The 22,081-nt window shown below is 39.8% G+C and overlaps 1 protein-coding gene across 4 annotated transcripts in view; it reads right to left on the bottom strand.

Moving 5' to 3' along the window:
- Window positions 1–22,081, bottom strand: part of Atg10 (autophagy related 10) — a 295,099-nt gene that overhangs the window by 203,138 nt on the left and 69,880 nt on the right. For all 4 annotated transcript variants that reach the window (XM_075976349.1, XM_075976347.1, XM_075976351.1 and 1 more), the window contains exon 3: window positions 19,255–19,362. In XM_075976349.1, coding sequence (XP_075832464.1) covers window positions 19,255–19,362 — 108 coding nt within the window. The remainder of the gene's footprint in view (window positions 1–19,254; window positions 19,363–22,081) is intronic.

The following is a 22,081-nucleotide window of genomic DNA, read 5'->3' as shown; positions in this document are numbered from 1 at the left end:
ATCTTGGGGGCAACTCTTTCTACAGTTGTGATGCAGGATTTCAGAGCCAGTTTATCACTTGAGAGTTGCAGGGCTCACCATACTCCAAGGTTCTAGTCAATAATAGTAAAACTGCCCTAAGGTTGCACTATGAGAACTGAACAAAAGTTAATCCTTAGCTCCCATAATCCCACCTGTAAGGCAGCATTAGTAACTATGTGTTGGATGAGGCTGCTTGCTCATTTCTGGCTGCTCAGTCCCAAAATAACCACACAGAAACTATATTACTTAAATCACTGCTTGGCCCATTAGCTCTAGCTTCTTATTTGCTAACTCTTCTATCTTAATTTAACCCATCTCCATTAATCTGTGCATCACCACAAGGTTGTGGCCTACCAGCAAAGTTTCAGCATGTCTGTCTCTGGTGGAGGCTCCATGGTTTCTCCCTGACTCTGCCCTTCTTTCTCCCAGCATTCAGATTAGGTTTCCCCACCTACCTCTATTCTACCCTATCAGGCCAAGCCAGTTTCCTTTATTCATTAATGGTAATCAGATGCATACAAATCTGAATCTCACATCACCTCCCCTTTTCTGTTCAAATAAAAAGGAAGGTTTTAACTTTAGCATAGTAAAATTACATAACAAAACAAGTATCAAGCAAGAATTACAGTTACAATATCATATCTATCTTTTATCATAACTAAGAAAAACTATAATTATAACTATATATTCTTCAATTGTTGTAGTTGGTGCGGCGGGCTGCGTCCCCGGCACCCGGCCGCCCCCACGGCTAGCTTTACCCGAAATAATTACACGGAAACTGTATTCTTTTAAACACCGCTTGGCCCATTTCTATCTAGCCCCTTCTAGGCTAGCTCTCGTACCTGGACTAGCCCATTTCTAATAATCTATGTAGCCCACGAGCTGGCTTACCAGGAATGGCTTAATCTGCGTCTGCCTGGAGTGGGAGAATCATGGCGACTCCTTCACTCAGTTTCTTTCTCCCAGCATTCTGTTCTGTTTACTCCGCCTACCTATGTTTTAACCTATGAGGGCCAGCCAAGTAGTTTCTTTATTACTTAACCAATGAAATCAACAGATTGATAATATGACACTCCCACATCATTCAATTTCATCAAAGACTCCAGGAGGATATAATAGTACCTAAGTAAACAGGAAGTACATTGTAAGCAACTTCCAAATCTCTAGAATTGACAGAGACATCTCACTACCTGTACAGTCACCCAAAGTTCTTCTGTATCATTAGGACATCCATCTTTAGCCTACAGGCCCATAATATCATCAGACTTTTCCACGAAGCAGGAAATTTCAAAGACAGTTCCACCTATATTGGCAGTTTGACAGTCACTTTCTTCTGTGTCCTACAGAATGTCTAGCAGACTCTTTCATGAAGCAGAAACCCCAAAAGACCAACTCACCTTTTGGCAAGTTCAGCAGTCATTTCTTTGTGGGTCCTGCATGTCCACTTCAGCAGTCCAGGCAAGAACAGTTTCTTGCCCAAATGGCTAATGAATTCCATAAGGAGCCTCTTCAATGCCCATCTTCCTCTTGAAGTAATTGGTGCTGCCAGGAGCAGATGTGTCTCGTTGTCATGTAAAGTCCTAACTTCTTAAAACATTTAAATGCCACAGTCTGAAGGTCTCTGAAAAACTTGAAGAATTTCTATCCATCTGAGATACATCTCTGTACATCTAGAAAATCTAACAACATGACTACAAACTTGACTATTACAGATGACTCTCTATTTACCTATAGTTCTTATACACTACATTTTTAAATGAGCTATACAAACACCTTAATCAAGAGTAGAAATATACATATAAGAAAATTTACCTTACATTTGTATCAATAAACCAAGATCCATACCAATGCAAATCTCTATAGCAACTACGTTCTCCTCCAGCTGAGGTGTCTCGTGATAGGGGAGACAGGCAAAGAAACCAAATGTGACGGATAACTCACAACAGTGTGTATGTTATTTCCATGACAGAATGGCACAAAGACCCAGGTTCCCACCTGAGTCCTGTGGGTAATTTGGGAACCAGTTTTACAGGGGAAGGGATTTGGACTTTTAAAAGATTCTATAAATAACATCTTCAAAGTCAAACAGTGAAAATGACTACAAATAGAGATTTAAAACCAAATTTCCCCACCTCCAAGCATGAGACACTTCAAACCACACCACATCAACCTGTCACACAAATCGCCTGGCAATCCCATTACTCTCTTGTGTTAATACCCTTCCACTGGCATTAACAATCATTAAGGTCAAAGGTTATAGTCTTCAAATGCCACTCATGAGCCATCAATAGGTTCTGAAATCAATTGGTTGGCCTTGGCTAAAATTAAAATAATAATAGAGTAGAAGAGATTAACAGAATAGTTCAGGAGTAAGATCTGTTTCACAACCTTGATTTCAGAGAGACTTGTATGTAGTCCTAGGTCCTGACGTAGAATAGATTTTTTAAATGAAGTTTTATTAAAGAAAAGTTGAAAGCCTCTGGTCTTAAAGGATGCTCTCGTACAGATCCAGGACATGGGGAACTGTATCACAGGACAGAGTTCTGCTCTTTCCTCTTAAATAACAGCAGGAGATACAAGGAAGGAAGCTGCTTCTCAGCCGAGGCTGGGAGAGGATAACCTGGAATCAGCATAGGAGGAGGCCGCTGATTGTATAATTACACACCTCCTTCACAGCAGCCCCAGTCCATCAAGCAGATAGTATGGTTTATTTTTTACAGCACTAATTATGTAATTATCCATAACATTAAATCAGTTCCACCTGATTTGGTCTATCACAGATTTCCTGAAACATTCATTTGTTTATTACTTTTTAAAAGAACACTAAACTACCAATCATATGTAAAAGCTCCAACGTGGGAGGTGGATAAAGTTCCTTCAAAAAAAAAAAAACTGGTTTGGGTCTTAATAGCGGTGACTGAAATTTGTCTTAATATGCCTTGTCACTTCTATAAACCGCAGATCCGCAGATTCCACGACTGCATTCTCACTGTATTATCCATCATTTCATAAAATGCCTGGTATAGGGTCGGAATCCTACAGGGAATATTGTCAGAAAGACCAACCATAGCTGAAACTCCATTGTCTTTAAAACCTTCTTTCCAGTATAAAATTCATTCAGGATTACTTCCTGAGAAAGTACTATGAAGTAAGCTACGTGTCCTGGCCTTCTGGAGTGGGTTCTGTGGCCGGGAATTATAACCTATACACAGGACTTCCACTCAACTGCTCTCCAGCACTTGTGAGCAGTCCTAGTCCCCAGCTGCTGGCCCACACCAGCAACAGCCATAAACCACCCAGAAGATTCAGCAGACACCTTCTGAAAAGCAAGAGGTTAAGAAGAAGACAAGGACAGGAGCAGAAGAAAACATGTGGATCACAGAGCCATCTGGTTCTCTCCGTCCACATATTCAGTTACAGCTTGTCTCTCCAGAAACTCCCCAAATCTGTGTGAGTCATGTCCCTTTCGCCCATTAACTGAAAAGTAGGCCCAGCAAATTTCAAACTGGTCAGAACAATCACTCCTGACCTCCTTCATTCTTTCTCTATCAATCTCTTCTCTGCTTAACTGCAATCCATTTATACCACCCTTTATATTTAACCCTGTTTTCTTTAATGGTCTGTTCCTCTGAATCTCACCATGCCCTGCTTTATAGGAATCCAATCTAACAATAGAGTAGCCGCAACCTACTACCCCTCAATAGAAAAATTTCACATCAATCCTCCCAAAACCTCTGACTGCTTCTTAAACCAACCAAAGATCAAATTCAATCTTCATGCACCCCTCTGCCACCCCCCCCCCCACAATTCTTTTCCTTAGATGAGAGTCCCTCTTGCCAACCAATACCACCATAGGTATAAATACCACTCCCAAAGCCATTCCAAGAATTCAGGAATGAAGAGTATGATTTGACAAATATTTTTGGTAGTTGATGTTTCTCTTCAAGAATGCCCAGGATACACTACACACCTTAGTGTCACTAGAGAGCCAGGAATGGATAAAGGCTATACAAGACAAAGTAGACAAAAGGACAGACCATTCACCCACAGCCAGACTATGCTGCTCGAGTCCCATCACAGGTTTCTAAGTCGCACTGACTAGTGAGGCTGCTGGTTATCAAATTGTACAGCTATGGGTTCTTCCGCTGCATTTACATAATAGCCCACGATCCCACATTACTACCTCCATTGTATTGATGACTCATAATCAACCATTCATCTTCCCCTTCTAGATTACCTTGATTTATATGGGTTTGTCTTCAACACTCCATAAAGGCCATGGCTTAAAGAAAATGTTCTAGCTATTACCATAGCATAATTCAATGACCTATTAGAAAGATGAATAAGAATTCATTTTTCCCAATGTCTTGCAGACAAGAAGAGTTAATTTCATGAAGAAAGGTTTGGTCAATATGGTCCAATGCTATAATAGGGTCAAAGAAGATGAACACTAGAATTGGTAAGTCCAAGATTACCAGTAGCAAGGGAGGCCATTTCCATCTCTTGATTTTAATGTAAGGCGTAGCACACCACGCCAGTCTGCACTCTATGCGCTACCATACAGCTCATGAACTGGACAAGGGCCTGAATACTGAAACACACAAAGACTCAAAGAGAGAGACACAAGTCATCCTTGATGCCAGAATGCCCCAAGAATTCCCCCTTTATTGTGTCCAGGGGCAGTTTATATAGGAATAACCATGCCCCAGCCAAACGCACCAGAAACCCTCCTCCTGAGGGTCTCATGCTCAGAACAGCTGCAAGCTGTCTCAGAGCAGAGGAAAACAAGTTGTTTACAAAAAATTCAGGATCTGGGGGTTCACAGCTCCCAACAGTAAGGTAAAAGAAAGAGTTGAGGCTGGGATTAATGATAAAAAAAAAAAGGGGGTGGCATAGAGTACTTGTATAGTCTGGTAGTGAGGAGCAAGTCAGGTTTGTAGACAAGGACCAGCAGTAGAAATAGGAGTTGTGGCATAAAGGCTAGGGGCCAAGAGTGGGCTTGGGTACTGCAGGTACTGACAAAAGGACCTAGATCAAGGCAAATAGATTACTTTCCTTGTCTTCTGCCACAAAAATCTGAAAGAAACTGCTATGGGAGGAAGGTTTTCCTCTTGCTCACAGTTCCACAGTGTGGAGCACAGTAGGGAAGGTGGCTGCTCAGGGACCCAGGGAGGCTCCCACGCTGTGACACAGGAGGAGGCAGAAAAGGCGGAAACCAAAGTGGATAACCATGAAAAGCCTACATTTAATATCTGTAGGTATCACAAAACAGTACCTCAGCTGAGACACAAACTCTCAAAACCTGAGTCGATGGAGGACATTCCACACCCAGCACAGCAGGAGAAGTAAAAGTTGACTGGATATACAAAACATGGTCTTAGTTGAAAACAAGGACTTTGTGAGCAGAGGTTTCCGGAATGTGAGATCAGCCTTTTTAGCAGTTGAACTCGGCAGTGAGGCACATCAGAAGACAATATAAACAAATGTAAGGCAGGGCAGACAGGGGCGTGTCCACACGCAGTGATTGGGGAAGGACACACTCCTGTCCAAAGCACAAACTGTCACTTTCGGGTCATCACTACTGGCTTCCCCTCAGAACAGACAGTCAAGCAACTAAACACAAGCTGTCACCTTCCGACCCACTGCTCACAGACACATTTCCAGGCATCGTCCAGGAGTTGGCTACTACTGCCAGCCAGACACCCACTTCCCTTCCCTCCGCAGTCCACTGTAGAGCTAGACAAACTTGATCACTATCTGGAAGCTCTGCTGAGGTCAGCAGGACAACATGTTCATCTCAATCTTATCTCAAATACCTCCTGCTTTATTTAGCAAACCCTGACTTTAAAGAAACATTGCAGGAGCCAAGAACATGGTCGAATATCCTTTATCCATTTATGCAATCCAAAACAATATCCCATGGAATATTTTTAAATTAACTTTGTCAGTTTAACTAAGGATGAAAATTAATTTCAAATCAATAAATAAATTTTTAAATTCAAGTATTTTAGATTTATATGTAATTTATTGTAAGATAAAATCTCACTGTAATACATTCTAAGCAATGTCTTTTTCTCCACTCCAAATACTTCTATTGTGTTAAAAACAAAATCAAAGAGGGAGAACTGCTAAGACATGGTTTCACTTTTATTTGTTTTATTTTGATAATAAAATCAAGATATCCTGCTCAGAAATGCTACGTGAAAGACTCAAGAAATTTGAAACCCCTGACCCATAAATGCCCTTTTAAAGGACAGCATGGGGGACTTGTCAACCTCACTAGCTGGATGGATGGCATAAGTAGAGTAACCGAATTCAAACAAGGTACTAGCGTCCTCCCGTAGAAGCAGCTGGCTCGCACATTAGATTGAGTATAAGTACCCCACTACTGGGTTATTTGTTGATGGGAACTAAGTCCATGGCCCGGTTCATGTTAAAAGCATGTTACACACTCAAGTATATCCCTCATCCCGTTGTCAATTTTTTTTGTGCACAAAATTCAGGTTAGTACTCTTTAAAGTACACACCGACTCCAGAAATAGACGGACCTCACAACAGACTGACACACAAAGGAAACCTTCTCAGCCACCTCACGATGAGTGAAAATACAATGCCTATACTGCTGTAGTGTCTTTACAAAGGTTTTTTTTTTTACTAGCTTGATAAATAGAAAGATAATTAGTTTTCTCTATGGATTTATTCAACATTCAATTTGATTTCTCTCAAAATATAAATTCCCTCCAAGTTTTGCCAAAGGCAACAGAATGCACAGCATTTTCAAGGTAAAAGTAGTCCTCAGAAGCTATTTAGGTTAGAGTCTCACTAACTGAATATATTATCTGAATTTTTTCTAGTGCTGTAACGCAGGTACCAAGGGCCTAGACATGAAGGAACACAGAAGAATGCTGGAAAGTACTCTGCCTCTGAAATCCATCGTTTCATAGGAGAGCACTAACCTACATTAAGACTTCTGAGCCATATTTCATGAACAGCTCAAATGGTTTCCCTCCCATGCCTGCATGTGTGCTTCCTATGAACTCTAGGAGGCACATACAAACACTCTGCCATGCGCTACTAAGAAGCCGTCTGTTGCCACAAACTACATCTCCTGCAATGTATCTAAAGACTGCTGCGGTTCAAATCCTCATCAGACATGACAAACATCACATCATGCTATGGTATATGCTACACCTTAAATGAATCAGTGGAGCTGGAGAGAGGGCTAGTGTCTAGTGAAGAGCACTTTCTGCTCCGGCAGAGAACCCAGCTTCCATTCCCAGTTTCTATGGGGCAGCTCACAACTGTCTACAACTCCAGTTCCAGAGGATCAGATGCCCTCTTCTGACTTCTGCGGACACCAGGCACACATGTGGTGCAAAGAAATACATGCAGACACAACACCCATACACAAAAAACAAAATTTAAAAGATAAAGTCAGGATTTATCTTGTCTTTGATCTCTCACAGTGTCTTAAGAAGAATCCCAAAGTAGGACGGAAGTCAGCTGCACTGATAGGTATTTCCTTTAGAAACAATCCACTCTCACCGAGTCTGATGGTGCACACCTGTGATCTCAGAACTCGGTAGGCTGAGCAGGACTCCTTATTAAAGGACAGCTTGGGCTACACAGTGAGTTCAAGGCCAGACTGGGCTATAAAATCTCCAAAACACATAAATAAGTAAGTTGAGAAAGAAAGGACAATTTTTAAAATCCATTCATTTAGAAACACTCGGTTTGTCAAATAAGTCAATAAATAACACAACTATAAAGCATGTTTCCATTTTGTCTGTACCTACAGACATTAAACATAAACTTTCTGATATTTCAATGCTGCTTCAATAATTACATTTCCAATTACTAGGGCTAATCAGGTTACTGCTCACCATTCGCATTTATCAACATATCTATACTACAGTCTAAAAATAGCAATTGCTTTACAGAGAAATTGTTACCATTTACTTGAGAACTGTGCTTGTCATATGTTCCATTATAAGAAATAATAATATCCTAACATATGAGTCTATTTTGAACACACAAAATAGAACTCATCCGAGAAGCCACTTACTAAAACCCTGTGGGCAGGTGAGTACATGCAAAGCCCAGCTTCCTCAGATCATCATTCCCTGAACGTGTTCTTGGTCACTATGATCATCTTCTGGCACTGGTTCTTAGATGCATGCTTCGGGGAATTTATGGTAGGTTGTTTTCGTTGAAGGCCTCACTCTATAATATTCTACCGGTGCTGGTTCACCTCAGCTGCTGAACTATAAGGCCCTAGGACAAAAATCTGTTTTTTTTCTCTCTCTAGTAACATACTATTGCTCCCTTATGGCTCTGTCATTTTCATAGTTGTAAAAAAGAATGTAATCTGAAGGTGCAACCTGAGGCTCTAAAGTAACGAGGGTAGAAACCGAATAAATAAAATATATTCAGTGCCCATCTCCAATGCCTCTCCAGAAGAAATGGAAAACTCCAAATACAATGACATAAAAGTTATTGACCAATAGAAAGTAAATATCATGAGTATTTGAAATACAGTAATCAAAGGGCAAAACATAAGCTGTCTTTATTTCATGAAAAGGATTCAAAAATTATCTAAAGAAGAAATTAAGAGACAAAAAAGTGCAAAGCAATGCTAACTACAGAAGTACAAGGAAAGGCTTTGAGATAATGCCCTTGTAAGTGTTTATTAATAATTTCCCTCCTAAATACTGTTGATACTCCGTGTTCATCTCACTATCGAATCCTACTGAGTGGGCCAATACTAAGTGTAATAGAAATCCTATACCTTGTTCCTCCAACCTTGTATTTTCAGTCTCTTTGAGACAGCAAGCTGATTTAGAATTTCACAGAAGATTTACAAAGTTTAGTAGTTATTTTTCCAACAGCACATACATATCAATCATAAAAATTAGTAATGATCTTTGGGTTATTTTATGACTTAAAAGTTCTTAATGAACTAAAAGTTAACAATATCTTTCATCAAAAATAATTACTTAATTGGAACATAGAGGGGGTGAGGACAAATTCATCAGAAATAAGGATGTTTCTTTACAGAATCCTACTCCTTTGTCAGCTAATTCAAAATGTTAATTTTTTGGAAGAAGCTTAAACACAGGTACTCTGCATGGGTAAACAATTCTTTTCCCCAAAGTCCTGGGTTCTTAAATGAAAATCTCAGTACAAGGTGTGGGATGCCTTCCTATTAGTTATTGGTCAGGCCTCAGAAGTCCCCCAAACAACCCAAGTCATTGTCGTTAGTTTTGTAATATTTATGTTTGTACCCAAGGATGAGTGATGCTCTCAGCCTATAGGAGACAGTGTGGAGGCTCGTAACTGGCCAAAGCACTAAGAATAACTGACCTAAATGGAGACTCATGAAACACCATGAAAGAGGGTGAGGAGAGGATGTAAGAGCCATAGGAAGAGAAGGATGCTGGGAAATGCTGTTCTCTTGACATGGCTTGACTGTTCACTCGGGAACTCACGGCAGCTATGGCTAAGTGAACATGAGCTGCCCAAGCCAACAGGATCAGCCAACATTCTAGAGGTCATCACTGACTGGACTCAGTGGGTAAAAAAGAAAAGACAGGAAGGTGGCAGAGGGGTGGTGAGAGTCATCAGGTGGGAAAGGGGAACTGCAGGGGGATAGAATTGAGATATGTAATAAACATAAATGCATGAATTTGTCAAATAATGTATAAAAGATATTCTAAAAAACAAATGAGTAAAATGTTTAGGAAAGAAAACTTACCTAGTTGGAATATACAATTTGTGTTCCCACTTCTATCTCAAACTATCAACTAATTTACCTAAATTATTTTGATAAGATTTTTTTCAGTGTAAGTCTATAATCAACAAAGCAGAGTTGTTAATAATTCTTTCACTATTGCAAAATGATCATATCTCATTTTTACCATAAATAGTCTTCAGTCCAATATGAAGATTCATGAATTGATAAAGGGAAGTATAAGTACCAACATGCATTTATGAAAACAGTGTCATATAAGACATGATGTCCCCGGGGCAGTTCTCACTATGCTAGCCCCCTTAGACAATCCTCTTCCTACATGGAGGCTCGTCGGTCACTACCGCGGGCCTGCGGAAGGGCTACTGGAAAAGACATGCTCTCACTTGCAACTTTGCAATTTCAGAAATTCAGCAAGTGAATCCCAGCAATGATTCAATAAGTGTCTCATCTACTGACAGCTTCCAGGACTCCTGCTTTACAAGATTAGCACAGAAGATGCTATTGGACCCACTGTGGATTATCATCTATTTCATTTTAACTATCACTTTAAATTATAGTCAGAAAACCACAGTCAAAAAGATAGAGATCATGACTTTCAATAAAGACTTCACTTTCCATCTTATTTCACATAAAATTTTGTATTTGAGTATGAGGGGTTGGGATAAGAGAGAACAGATGTGCCAGAGTGCATAGGGGAAAGATAGAGAATGTCTTATAGGAGTCAGTTCTTTCTCCCACTAGGTACGTTCTGGAGATGGGATCAAGTTGTTAGTTTTGGCCATGAGTGCACTGATCTGTTACTGAGTTGTCTTGCCAGTTCAGTTTTGATTTTTAAAATCCATTGTAGATAATGTCATGTCACAGGCATATAAGTCTAAATATACAATTAGAATTGATGGTCTATGATAGTACAGAAAAAGGAATTGATTTCCTATATTGCACAAAGTAGATTTCTAAAAAATTCTCAGCTATTAGGAGAGGTATCTTTTTGACATTTTAAAATAGAAATTTAATATGAGCCAAGAGTGGTGGCTCACATCTATAATCTCAGCGCTTGGGAGGCTAAAGAAGAAAAACTTACATGAATTCAAGAACAGGCTAGAACACTAGTGAGCTTAATACCAGCTTGAACTATACAGTCAATACATAGTTCATGTTTTGTTTCTAGACTGGGTCTAACTGTCTATAAACAAAGTCTAATTTATGCATAAACTGTGCGTTGGCCATTCAGTTCTAAGTGAAACTTAGAAAGCCCCAGATCAGTCTTCTACATAGTAAGTGTACCTTCCTGAACTGTTTGAAGAAAAGGAGTTACTGATGCTTTTAATAAAATCTCAATCATTCAATTTTACCAACAAAGACCGGGGAGCCAGATGTTGGGGTGAAAACTTGCAGAGAAAAGCACTCAACTGACCTTCCTCCTCCACCATCATCCCAGCAACCTTGTGCCTTCTACCAACTCAATCAAGTCCTCTCTCACTTCATGTTCCTCCCTCCACTTCCTGTGCATCTCTCTCTCCATCCTCCTGACTCCTATATTTTTTAATAGTCCTGTGTTCACTTCCTGTCAAATGGTTGCTTGCTCCACCTCTAGACCTATGGTTGACTTAATTTAATCCTGTTTACAGTATTCAAGCAAAAAGCTCTTGGATTAAAGGTGTGTTCTAGAGCTGAGCTACACCACAACTAGAAACAGGTTTCTCCAGTAAACAATGAAATCTTGGGGTTCACAGTGTGATCAAGTATCCTGCAACAAATTATAAACTGATCATCTAAGAAACATTGCAGTCCTAAGATAGAGGTTGTTTGAACTCCATGAAACATTTTCTCAAACCATTCGCATAGAACTCCACACCTTCATCACCTTTTGAAAATGGAAAGGTGGAGAGCCATGTCTGCTTCACTAGCTCCTAGTTCTGCATATTCATCAGTTTTACTGTGAGCAAAGCTACACACAGACTTGTCTAGAAGAGCTGTCAGACTCCAAAACTAGTCTCACCCTCAGAAACAAACAAAATGTACTCTCCCTTCTGCAAGAAAGCCTTCAGATATCTGAAAACAACTAACCAAGGTTGGTTTTCTGGTCTACTACCACATCCCCAAGACTGCCCAACATTCTTGATCATAATGCTCTCAAGCACCCCGACTGCTGCAGCATGCTCCCAGTCAGATGAACTCAATAACTTACTTTTTAAATCTATTATTGATGAATGAATGGTTTATACTCATTACCAATGTTTTACAAATGTAATAATGTAATAATTGATCTAGAACAATGGTTCTCAAACATTTTGATCTCAGGAGTTATTTACACCTTTAAAATTCATTGATGATGCCAATAAGTTTTTGTTTAAAATTTTATTTATGTATACTTGCTATGTTAAAAATTAAATTCCAAAATATTTACTTAATTTAAATATATTTAAAATATTTCTGTGAAAGCTACTTTCCCAAAAAATAAGTAAGAAAGGTGGCCTTGTTTCATATTTTAACCATTTTTAAGTGCCTGTGATAGTAAAGATAACTGGATTCTTCTCTCTACTTTAAAATTTTTTATTAATTAAATTTGCTCTTCAACAAGTTCACGTGTGTACATAATTCATACTGGCCATCTCAGCTCCCATGTTCTCCCATCTCCCTGCTACTCCTGTCTACCTGCCCCCACTGTGTTACAAATCTCTCACATTCATGACTATTCATTTTGTTTTGATCCACTGATTTTAACAGGGTCATCTATGTGATGATGGATTTGGATCTTGTATCTACATTTGCATACAATATGCTGCACTATCACAGATCATGCATCACAAGCAGTATGTCCACAACAGTATAAAAACAGTTTTCACTACACAGATCTTCATAAGGTCTCTGGAACCCAAGCATTCCTAAGGATGTATATGAGTCACCTATGCATTGGTCAATGTACCCGAAGTTCTAATCAATTTCCCAGCATCTTTAATGTGCTTTTAATTATCTTGAGCTTGAAGATAACTAAAACTACAACTTTCAGAAAACCTCCCCTCTTCATGTAAATACAAGTCTTACACGTAGATTAGTATCCCTAAGTATCCATGGGGGACAGTTTCAAGTGCCCCAATAAATGGCAAAATCTGCTGATACTTAGGTGCTTCCTATCCTCCTATACTTTTTAAGTCATCGCAATATTGCTTGTAGCAATATAGCTAATAGAACACAAATGTTATATAAATTGCTAATATACTGGTTATCTAGAGAATAGCAACAAGAAAATAGTCTGTACATGTTCAATATAGACTGTTTTCTTTTTCCAACATTTATGTTTCTCCAACATGGGATTCACAGATGTAGTGGACAGAACCTTTCCTCTATGTTCTATTTGGTTGACTTCATGTCACTCCTTACTAGTGATGTTGCTGACACCCTCCTAGGTCCTCTTTAAGGCTAGTCCACCCATCTCTGCTCAGAGGCTGTGACTGTTGGCTGAAAACTTGCAGTAGACCCCTTCTTTGGAGAATTACTCAGGAGACTGGAGCTACCAACCTGAGGATTTGGCTAATAAATGACTAACCAATGATAATTCGAGTACAAAAGGCCATCCCAGTGACCATAGTGGGACTAATTCTTTGATATGATTTGAAATGAAGAGCTGAGATAAAGTTTGTCTCGAGTTTCTTTCTCCTGCACGGCTTTTATTCTTGCTCTGCCATGCTTCCCCTATTCCTTTTCTCTTAAGAGCACTCCTACCATAAATCATTTGAAGAGAAATTCTTATCTTAAATTCTGCTTCTAGCAAACCTAAAGCGCCTTTCATTGCATCAAGATTGTTGCAATACTGACTGACCCACTGGATGAGCTGGCCACCTCTGCAGTCTCAGATGCGCTAAGCATGCTAGAGGAGTGTAGGAGTTCTCACTGTGTGGTCCTGACCCAGCACCATCAGTCCCCTCTCAGAGACTATTAGAAGTGCAAACTTTAGACCTACTGAATCAAAAATTGTAGGAGTGGGCTCAGCAATTAATTTGAACAAATTGTTTGTTACACAATAATTTGTTTTTAGCAAGCCCACAGGTGATGCTGGTGACTACTAAAATAGTATCCACTACTTTCCAGTAGTTAAGAGCATGAGTTTAAGTCAGATTTAATCACATCTTTGTCTTTGTCCCTGGGGAAGCTTCTTAACCACTGTTGTCTCTGTCCTTACGTGTGCACTGACAGGAATATATGTGTCTGGATCGTGAGATAAAGTGAAGTTGCGTACACAAGGCACTCAAGGCAGCGCCAGCACTGAAGTTAGCTCCTGTCTTCCTTCTGTGCACCGCTGTTCTCATCCACTTGGCTCACATCATGTTTAAATCCGTCATTACTGTACTGCCACAGAGGCCTGTGACGATTATAAGATAATACAGAACTAATGCAGGAAATTAGTACATATTAGAAAACCAATAAATGGTCACTGCAAGTATTTCTTCATGAGGATTAAAATCTTAGTGCATAGACATTAATACTGACACAAATGTTTGTTTAAATGAAATTTGTTAAAATCGCTGATAGAAATATTGATTGGGGCTAAACAAATAAAAGTACTAATACCACAGAAACTCTTCCTTCTGGCTTGGAATCCACTCATTCACATATCTGCATTCCTTTGGCATGGCTGTTCAGCTATCTACAGGCACAATTAGCTACTAACAGCAAAAACAAAAAAAATTATTCTAGCCATTTGACTGTCATGGTTTTAGGGTTAACAGAGTATATTTTGCTTAAGTCTGTGTTTTCTAATGCTCAGACCACGTGCCTGGGCTCTCTCCCTCTGCACACAGACTGTAGGCATCTTTTGATGACTGATGTTTGATAATGTTGTTTTATACACTTTTTAAAAGATCATTAATCATCGTAATTTTCATGACTGACATCCCATTCTGAAAGCATAGTTATAGCTAAATTTGGTGATTTTCACAAACTAACATTATATACTCTCCAAGTTCTTCTATCATGAGCATAATCAATCCTTATCACAAAATTTGTTTAAATACTGAAATTCAAAAATTGTTAAATATGAACAGTCTACTGCATTTTAAGAGAAACAATATATTCCCCATCTAATTACAATCTACCCTAAGTATGTATTTAAATTGTCATAATATTTTCTACTCCATCACAAATGTAAGCATGCTATTAAGATGAAATATTAATTCTGAGATATCTAAAAATGAAAAATAGCAAACTGTACATTATCATGCCCATAATCATACCATTGAATAAATAGAAACTGTGCATAAATCTTGATGAAGAAAGAAAAAAGTAATATAAAAAAGAATACAATGCAGTATAGTACTTATCAAGGGAAGTGTGACAGTGCACACAAGCCTTGAGATGTCCTAAATACTGCTACTTTCTGGTCAGAGTCACATCCAGTCATCGCTAAACAACACTGAGAGATACTGGTGGCTAACTGTGGTTGGAGAAATGGTGTCTTACTGGTGGCTAACTGTGGTTGGAGAAATGGAATCTTACTGGTGGCTAACTACGGTTGGAGAAATGGTGTCTTGCAACCTGGAGATTCTTCCCAACCTTTGAAATCATGACAGAATACAAAGGAAGTGTTACATGTTCACCTTTTTATTTTCCCATTCACTACCTGCTCTTTATTATATGGCTAGGAAATATTTTGTTAGGATTAATAATAGCACTTTTGCATACTGTATCCAAAAAAAGAACAAATATTTGAGGTAAGAAAACAGGTTTACACAGGGTCACACTGCTAGAACATGACTAAAAAATATTACAAAATACAACTTTCAAATATAGTAGTGTTTTCCTCTAGTTAAGGTCCACATTAGGCAGTCCAACTTACTATGAGTTACCAAACAATAGAAAACAAAACACTAGTATTGACTGGCAAGCAACAGACTGAGCACCAGACCCCATCTGACTCCTACAAACATAGACTATTGAAACCTTACTGAAGTTTCTCTTTTCAGACACTTGTACTTTCCTATGTAAACTGGTTATCAAAAAAAAAAATTACTGCTATTCTATCCAAAGTAAAAACCCTTCAGAATTCAATCAATTCAAAGTAGCTTATCTTATTGCTAAGCTTATATCAACATACAGAAGTAGTTGATTCTGGTGGGACCAGAATGAAAAGTCTAATTAGATTATAGATATTTATCATGTAACCCTATATGGATGGGTCACAGTCTACAGGAGCAGTTTGACTTCAGAAACCGTGAATACAAAACAATGGGGTATGAAAGCGAAATAGAGGAACCACACTGTATAGAAAACCCTGAAGAGAAGGGTAGAATAGAAAAAAAGCTTCTTTAAAAATCTAATTAAGAAAATCTTGATTAGAAGGAAATTAATATATAGGCTATATTCATACAATACATATATACATACACACGTACATACATGCATATAGTATCTTTTTATTTTTGTGCTTTTTATTTGTTCCTGTGTTTGTTTGCTTGCTTGTTTAAAACAAGGTCTTCTGACTGTCTCCAAACTTACTATGTAGCTCAAGAGGGCCCTGGACTCCTGATTCTTCTGTCTCCACATCTCAAATTATAGGCATACACTGCCATGCCCAGTTTAGAATCTTTCAATTACTCATTCAGCTGGAGACTGGCAAAGGAATCAAGAGATGCAGTAACTCACAGAACTGCTCTGTCAACTTTCAAAGCATTCTCTTATTTGGGAATTGGAAAACGTGACACCTACAAGAAAGGAAGCTTACGTAGATGGATGGTGACTCCACATTGAACTGCTGGATCAAATAAACAAATAAGAGTCCCCAGGACTTCCAAGAAGAAAGAATTGTGGGTTTCATTCTTTAAAGAGATAAAAAATTAATAATATTTAAAATCATAATAGTCAGCAGCTAATTCAAATGATAGTAGATGTACTTGAATTAAATTGTTTAGGCTATAGCAACTGTTCATGTTCCATTTAACATTTAATTCTTATTCTATTGATTACACAGAAGATCTTCTTAGTAACTGCATCCATTGCACAGGTACCTTAATTAACCAATCCATTACCATCACACATTATGATGGCTTCTGTTTGCTTCCAATCATAAATGGCAGTGTGATATGCATGCCTCCTGAAAACTTTTGCATGTATTTCCGGTTAGTCTTTGAGCACTCTCTGCAGTTTATTCTGATGCAAAGGCACTACATCAGACCAGGGGGGTTGCTAAACAGGAGGATGGGGATAGAACATAATGACATGAGCACAGTAAAGCACAACCGCAGAATGTGGTGCAAGGCCATGGCTACTCCTCAGGGAAGTCCTCCCAGCATTCTTCCGTGTTGAGATGTACTGGGCAATGCTAGCAAAGGAAAAAGGTGGAGAAATCGGTAGGAGGCTAAACTTCTCCATTCAGTAGGGATTACTCATAGCATGGACACGACTTTAAACTCTGTCAAGTCAACGCCAGAAAGTGTCAGTTCTCTTATACTGCCAAACCACTTTCTAGTGCCTTCACCACCCCTGCCAACTTGTTAGACAAAAACTAGTAATTTGCCTTTTTAATCATCATTTCTATGTTAACTTTTTAAGCTAATCTATAATGAATTGAGGAAGCTGCCTAATTGTTTGGCTTCAGGACTGGTATTGGCTATTGAGCCATGAAGCAGTAACAAGATTCAAGCAACTTCCATGCAGTTCTTAACACTGCTGTACACACAATCAATAAGGATGCCTTGTGATCAAACGCTCCTGGAGAGCGTTGTACACAGGCAGCAATGGGCAAGCAAGGCGTAACTACCAAATTGACCCATTTTCACAGATTCTGAGCACCTCTTCCTCTGCACACAAAGAAGAGCATCTCCACTAAGAAAACGGCTTCAGGGGCTAAAGTGCTTTCCGAGCACACATGAGGACCTGAGTTCAGAGCAGCTGTGCGTAAGCTGAGTGTGGTGGCGTGCACCTGTAATCCCAGCAGTAGAGGTATGAAAAGAGGAGACCCTGGTTCACACTGGTCAGCTAGGCTTGCTGAACTGGTGAGCTCCAGGTTCAGTGGAGACCCTGCCTGAAAAATATAAGGTGAAGTGCAATAGAGAAACACACTATATGGACCTAGCATCCATATGCATGCAGGTACACATATGCAAGCATACGTATATTATACACATGATCACATATATAGACAGGGACACGTACATACAGATAGAAACATGCACACCATAGCAAAAGGAACATGTACACACAGACTGACAGGAACATACCTTAATAGGCACAGACAGGAATGGATATACACACAAGCATACAGAGAATACACACACACAAAGACATGTACACAAGTATCTCCTCACTCTTTACTAAAATGCTCAAAATTTAAACACTTTTATTTCTTTGTGCTAAAGCAATTAGGTCCCCATCAATCATCTTCCATCTGTTAAAATTCAAGTGCTTCCTGAAGTAAGAATATATAATTATGTTGTAGCCATCAAATGGAATGCCAAGCAGTCACCAAGAAAACTAAGGATTCTGCATTTACTAACATGGAAATGCCCATGATATTCTTCTTTGGTACCAAAATACATGTATAGGAGGAACCTAAGGAAAATAGAAACTATTTTCAAAAATACTATACTGCGTACCTACCTGAAGGTGTATCGGAGAATTCTTTCACTTTATATATTTCCCTGTTGTTCATTTTTCAGAATGGATAGGTACAACCTTTCTTAGGAATAAGAAGCATAGTGCCAGGTGGTGATGGTACACACCTTTAATCCCAGCACTCAGGAGGCAGTGGCAGGTAGATCTCTATAAGTTTGAGACGAGCCTGGTCTACAGAGTGAGTTTTAGGACAGCCATGGCTACATAGAGAAACCCTGTGAAAGAAAAATGAAGGAAGGAAGGAAGGGAAGGGAAGGGAAGGGAAGGGAAGGGAAGGGAAGGGAAGGGAAGGGAAGGGAAGGGAAGGGAAGGGAAGGGAAGGGAAGGGAAGGGAAGGGAAGGGAAGGGAAGGGAAGGGAAGGGAAGGAACATACTAAGGCTATTTGCATTTTGACTAAAAAAAACCCCTGAAAGTATGTAGAAAGTCACAAAGAACTCAGCACTTCAATAACACTTAATTTTGTAAATTTCTCAAGTTAGCCGAAGTATCCTAAAGAATGAGACTCAGGTTCTACAAAGTTCTCAAAGGCTAGAAAAACAGTCAATGGTAGATTGTATTCAGAGACAGGTCTGTATAAGGAGAGATGTCATCATGAAAATCAAGGCAAGAGATGTTGTGTGTCCTCAAGTCCAAGGAAAAGTGTGACGAGTCACGAGAACTGCAAGAACCCACAGTGGACACCAACACTCCTGTTTCCATTGCGGTCAAGAAAACTGCCCCTCAGAAATGACGTGCACACATCTACATCCAACAGTCCCAGGACCCAAGGGCTATTCGTTTTTTAAAATATAAACATACATAAAACAGATTGGAAGTTTTAAATTTATACTTCATGAAGACTGCAAAGGAGACCACGGTGCACTACACTACTCACCTCTGTTGGAAGACACGTGTGTACACTGGCAGGTGTTCCCAGATGTGATGCCGTCATCCCATTTTTTATTTGAAACTGTGTTTTGCACATGTAGCCATCAGAACATTCCTGCATTGCATCAACAAAAATACATTAAAAATGACAATTAATTTAGGAATTGGTCACTTGAAGAACTACCATTTCCCTTAAGTTCTAAGCCATGCAAAGAGAAACGTGACACACTGAATGAGCTGAGGTAACAAGGGTAAGAAGACTAGCCCAATGCACACTGCGTATCACTTGGTAAACGTGAATCTTGCTTCCTAGCGTCCTGTTCAGGGATATGCCTCTTCTACTCTGCTCCCTTTACTAACCCACAACACCAAGGTCAGACACAAAACTTCAGGATGGTGAACACCTGAAGACTCACTTAACCTCACAGATAAGGACCGTGTCATGAGGAAGATTGTGCATTGAGAGATTTGAGGGTTCACAGCAAGGCTGGAAATGAGCAGGGCCTTCTGCTGTCTCTTCAGCGGGAGAGATGTCACAGAGAGATTCCTGAAGAGTGCCTGCCTGAGCTCTCTGAGGAACCTGCATTTTCCATTTCCTTAGGGCGGCTGCCGCATTCCATGCACTATAATTTGAGAAAGTTTTGTCTTGCACTGCACTGTTCCCCTTAGCACAGTGGTTCTTGTTCTGCCTTTAGGAGACAAAGTCCTTTCCTATAGAACTGTTCTTTAGAGAGCTGAAAATACCCAGGTTGTTTTAACATATGGATTACAAGAAGGCTTTCTCAATTGCCCACTGCTTGGTTTCTTCTTTTGAAAGCCCTTTCTGTGTGTGCATGACTTGGGATACGTATCTCTGTAAGTTTCCGTGTGTGTGTGTGTTTGTGTGTGTGTGTGTGTGGCCGTAGAGGCCAGAAGAGCAAGCTGGATTCCTTAGAGCTGGAGTTACGTGAGCTCCTGATGACTGATCCAAGCCCCCGACCTCATGATTGAGCAGTAAGTACTCCTAACCACATGCTCTCAGGCCACCCATGAGTGTTCTGGGGACCAGAAGCATTACCATCACCTCAGCACCAGACATGTAGAGTCTGCAACCCAGCACCAGGCCCCAGAGGCTATATGTTCAGGATCCCCAGGAAGGGGCTACATATTTGGAGGTACTGGGGCAGTGTCCATTAAAAGCCTTTACTCAAGGGAATTGCAAGCTCAGTGCATTGGCATTAATGCTTGCCCCTAGCTGCATATGAGACTCCATCCCAGAGAGAGTTCTAAATGCTATGGTTTGGGTCTCACCTAATACCAATTAAGCCAGAACCCACATCACCACAGCTTCTATTTCCTTGCCAGGGTTAGGAACCACTTGAGCACCTGATGAACTCAGAACATCAAGGAAGTAACTGACAGCTGCCTAGGAAGAAAGAGGCAACTCAAGACCTTGATGAAGCCCAAAGCTCAGCCCAACCTTTCCAAATACAGAAACCCATGCCACTGCTGCTCAATGAGACTGTTTCGCCCACGCTGAGACAGTAAGTGGTCTTTGCTGCCCTAGACCCTGTTTCCCAGCCCTGGCCTAGTCTTCTGTAGTCTCCATGAATCTCTTAGAACTCTCCTAACTACATCTGTTATCTAGAACCCCTGTTACCCATCTGCCGTAAAGCAGTTACTGTACTTTACCTCTTGCTAACCATCTGCCGTAAAATAGTTGCTAAACTTTACTGTCACTACAGAAGAGAAACGAACAGGATAAGTCCAGGTGCAGTAACTCAAATACCACAAATAAAAACCCCAAACACTTCTTCATAGCCAAACTTTTTTACTTTTTCAAACAGAATGCCCATCACGAATTTATAACAAGACTCACAAATGTGCAAGATTAAAACAGAAGTAAATATGTCTTCTAAAATATAACAAAAGGCTGGGGATGTAGCTCAGCTGGGAGTGCTTGCATAGCATACACAAAGCCCTGGCTTCCTTCCCAGCATTGGGTAAAAGTATAATCCAAGAAACTGGGATGTGAACATAGGAATATCAGAAGTTCAACGCTATCCTCAACTACATCCTCAGCTAGTATGAGAGCAGTATGGGCTACAAGAGACCCTGCTTCAAAAAAAGGGGAGGGGGGAGTAAGGAAAGAAAGAAAAAGTCAAAATCCAGAGGATCGGAGCAATCCGTGACAGAGGTCTAGAGAGAGGGCTCAGTGGTTTGGAGCATTTACTCCTCTATCAGAAGACTGGATTTGGATTCTAGCACCGCTATCAGGCAGCTCACCAATACTCAAAGCATTCAATACCCCTTTCTGGCCTCCATGCCCCCCACATGTAAACATACACTGCATGAATACAGAAAAACTAAATTATAAAATATATCTTTAAAATAAGAAAGAAAATGTATGCTGCATAGAATAAAAAGCCAAAGGACAAATATAAAAATGAAAAAAACCTTGACACAGAAAAGCACTAATTTCCTCAATCTACACACAGCTTTAAATTCCTCAAAATGCAACTGTTACAACAAACCAATAGAAAAAAGACTAACGGCCCAAGGAAAAATGAGCAAAGGATGGGTGGCAATGTACAGAGATAGGAAGACAGAGAGACAGACCACCAAAAGAAGTGCATGTGGATCAAAAGATGCTCAGTGTTACATATGGAAAATGCAACTGTAGAATTATGTGGTAATTTTTTGAATGATCTGATTAGCAAAGATCAAAAAAAACTACATGGTGTAACATGCAGATAAAAACGTGAATGAAACAGACAGGGACTCCACCACACATTTCTAGGGGCAGAAAAATCTAAATCAGTCTTATATCCCTAAAAAGCAAGCTGGCAAAACCC

Source organism: Microtus pennsylvanicus, chromosome 6, assembly GCF_037038515.1.
Source record: "Microtus pennsylvanicus isolate mMicPen1 chromosome 6, mMicPen1.hap1, whole genome shotgun sequence".
NCBI classification, from domain to species: Eukaryota; Metazoa; Chordata; class Mammalia; order Rodentia; family Cricetidae; genus Microtus; species Microtus pennsylvanicus.
This window is presented reverse-complemented; position numbering and strand designations above follow the sequence as displayed.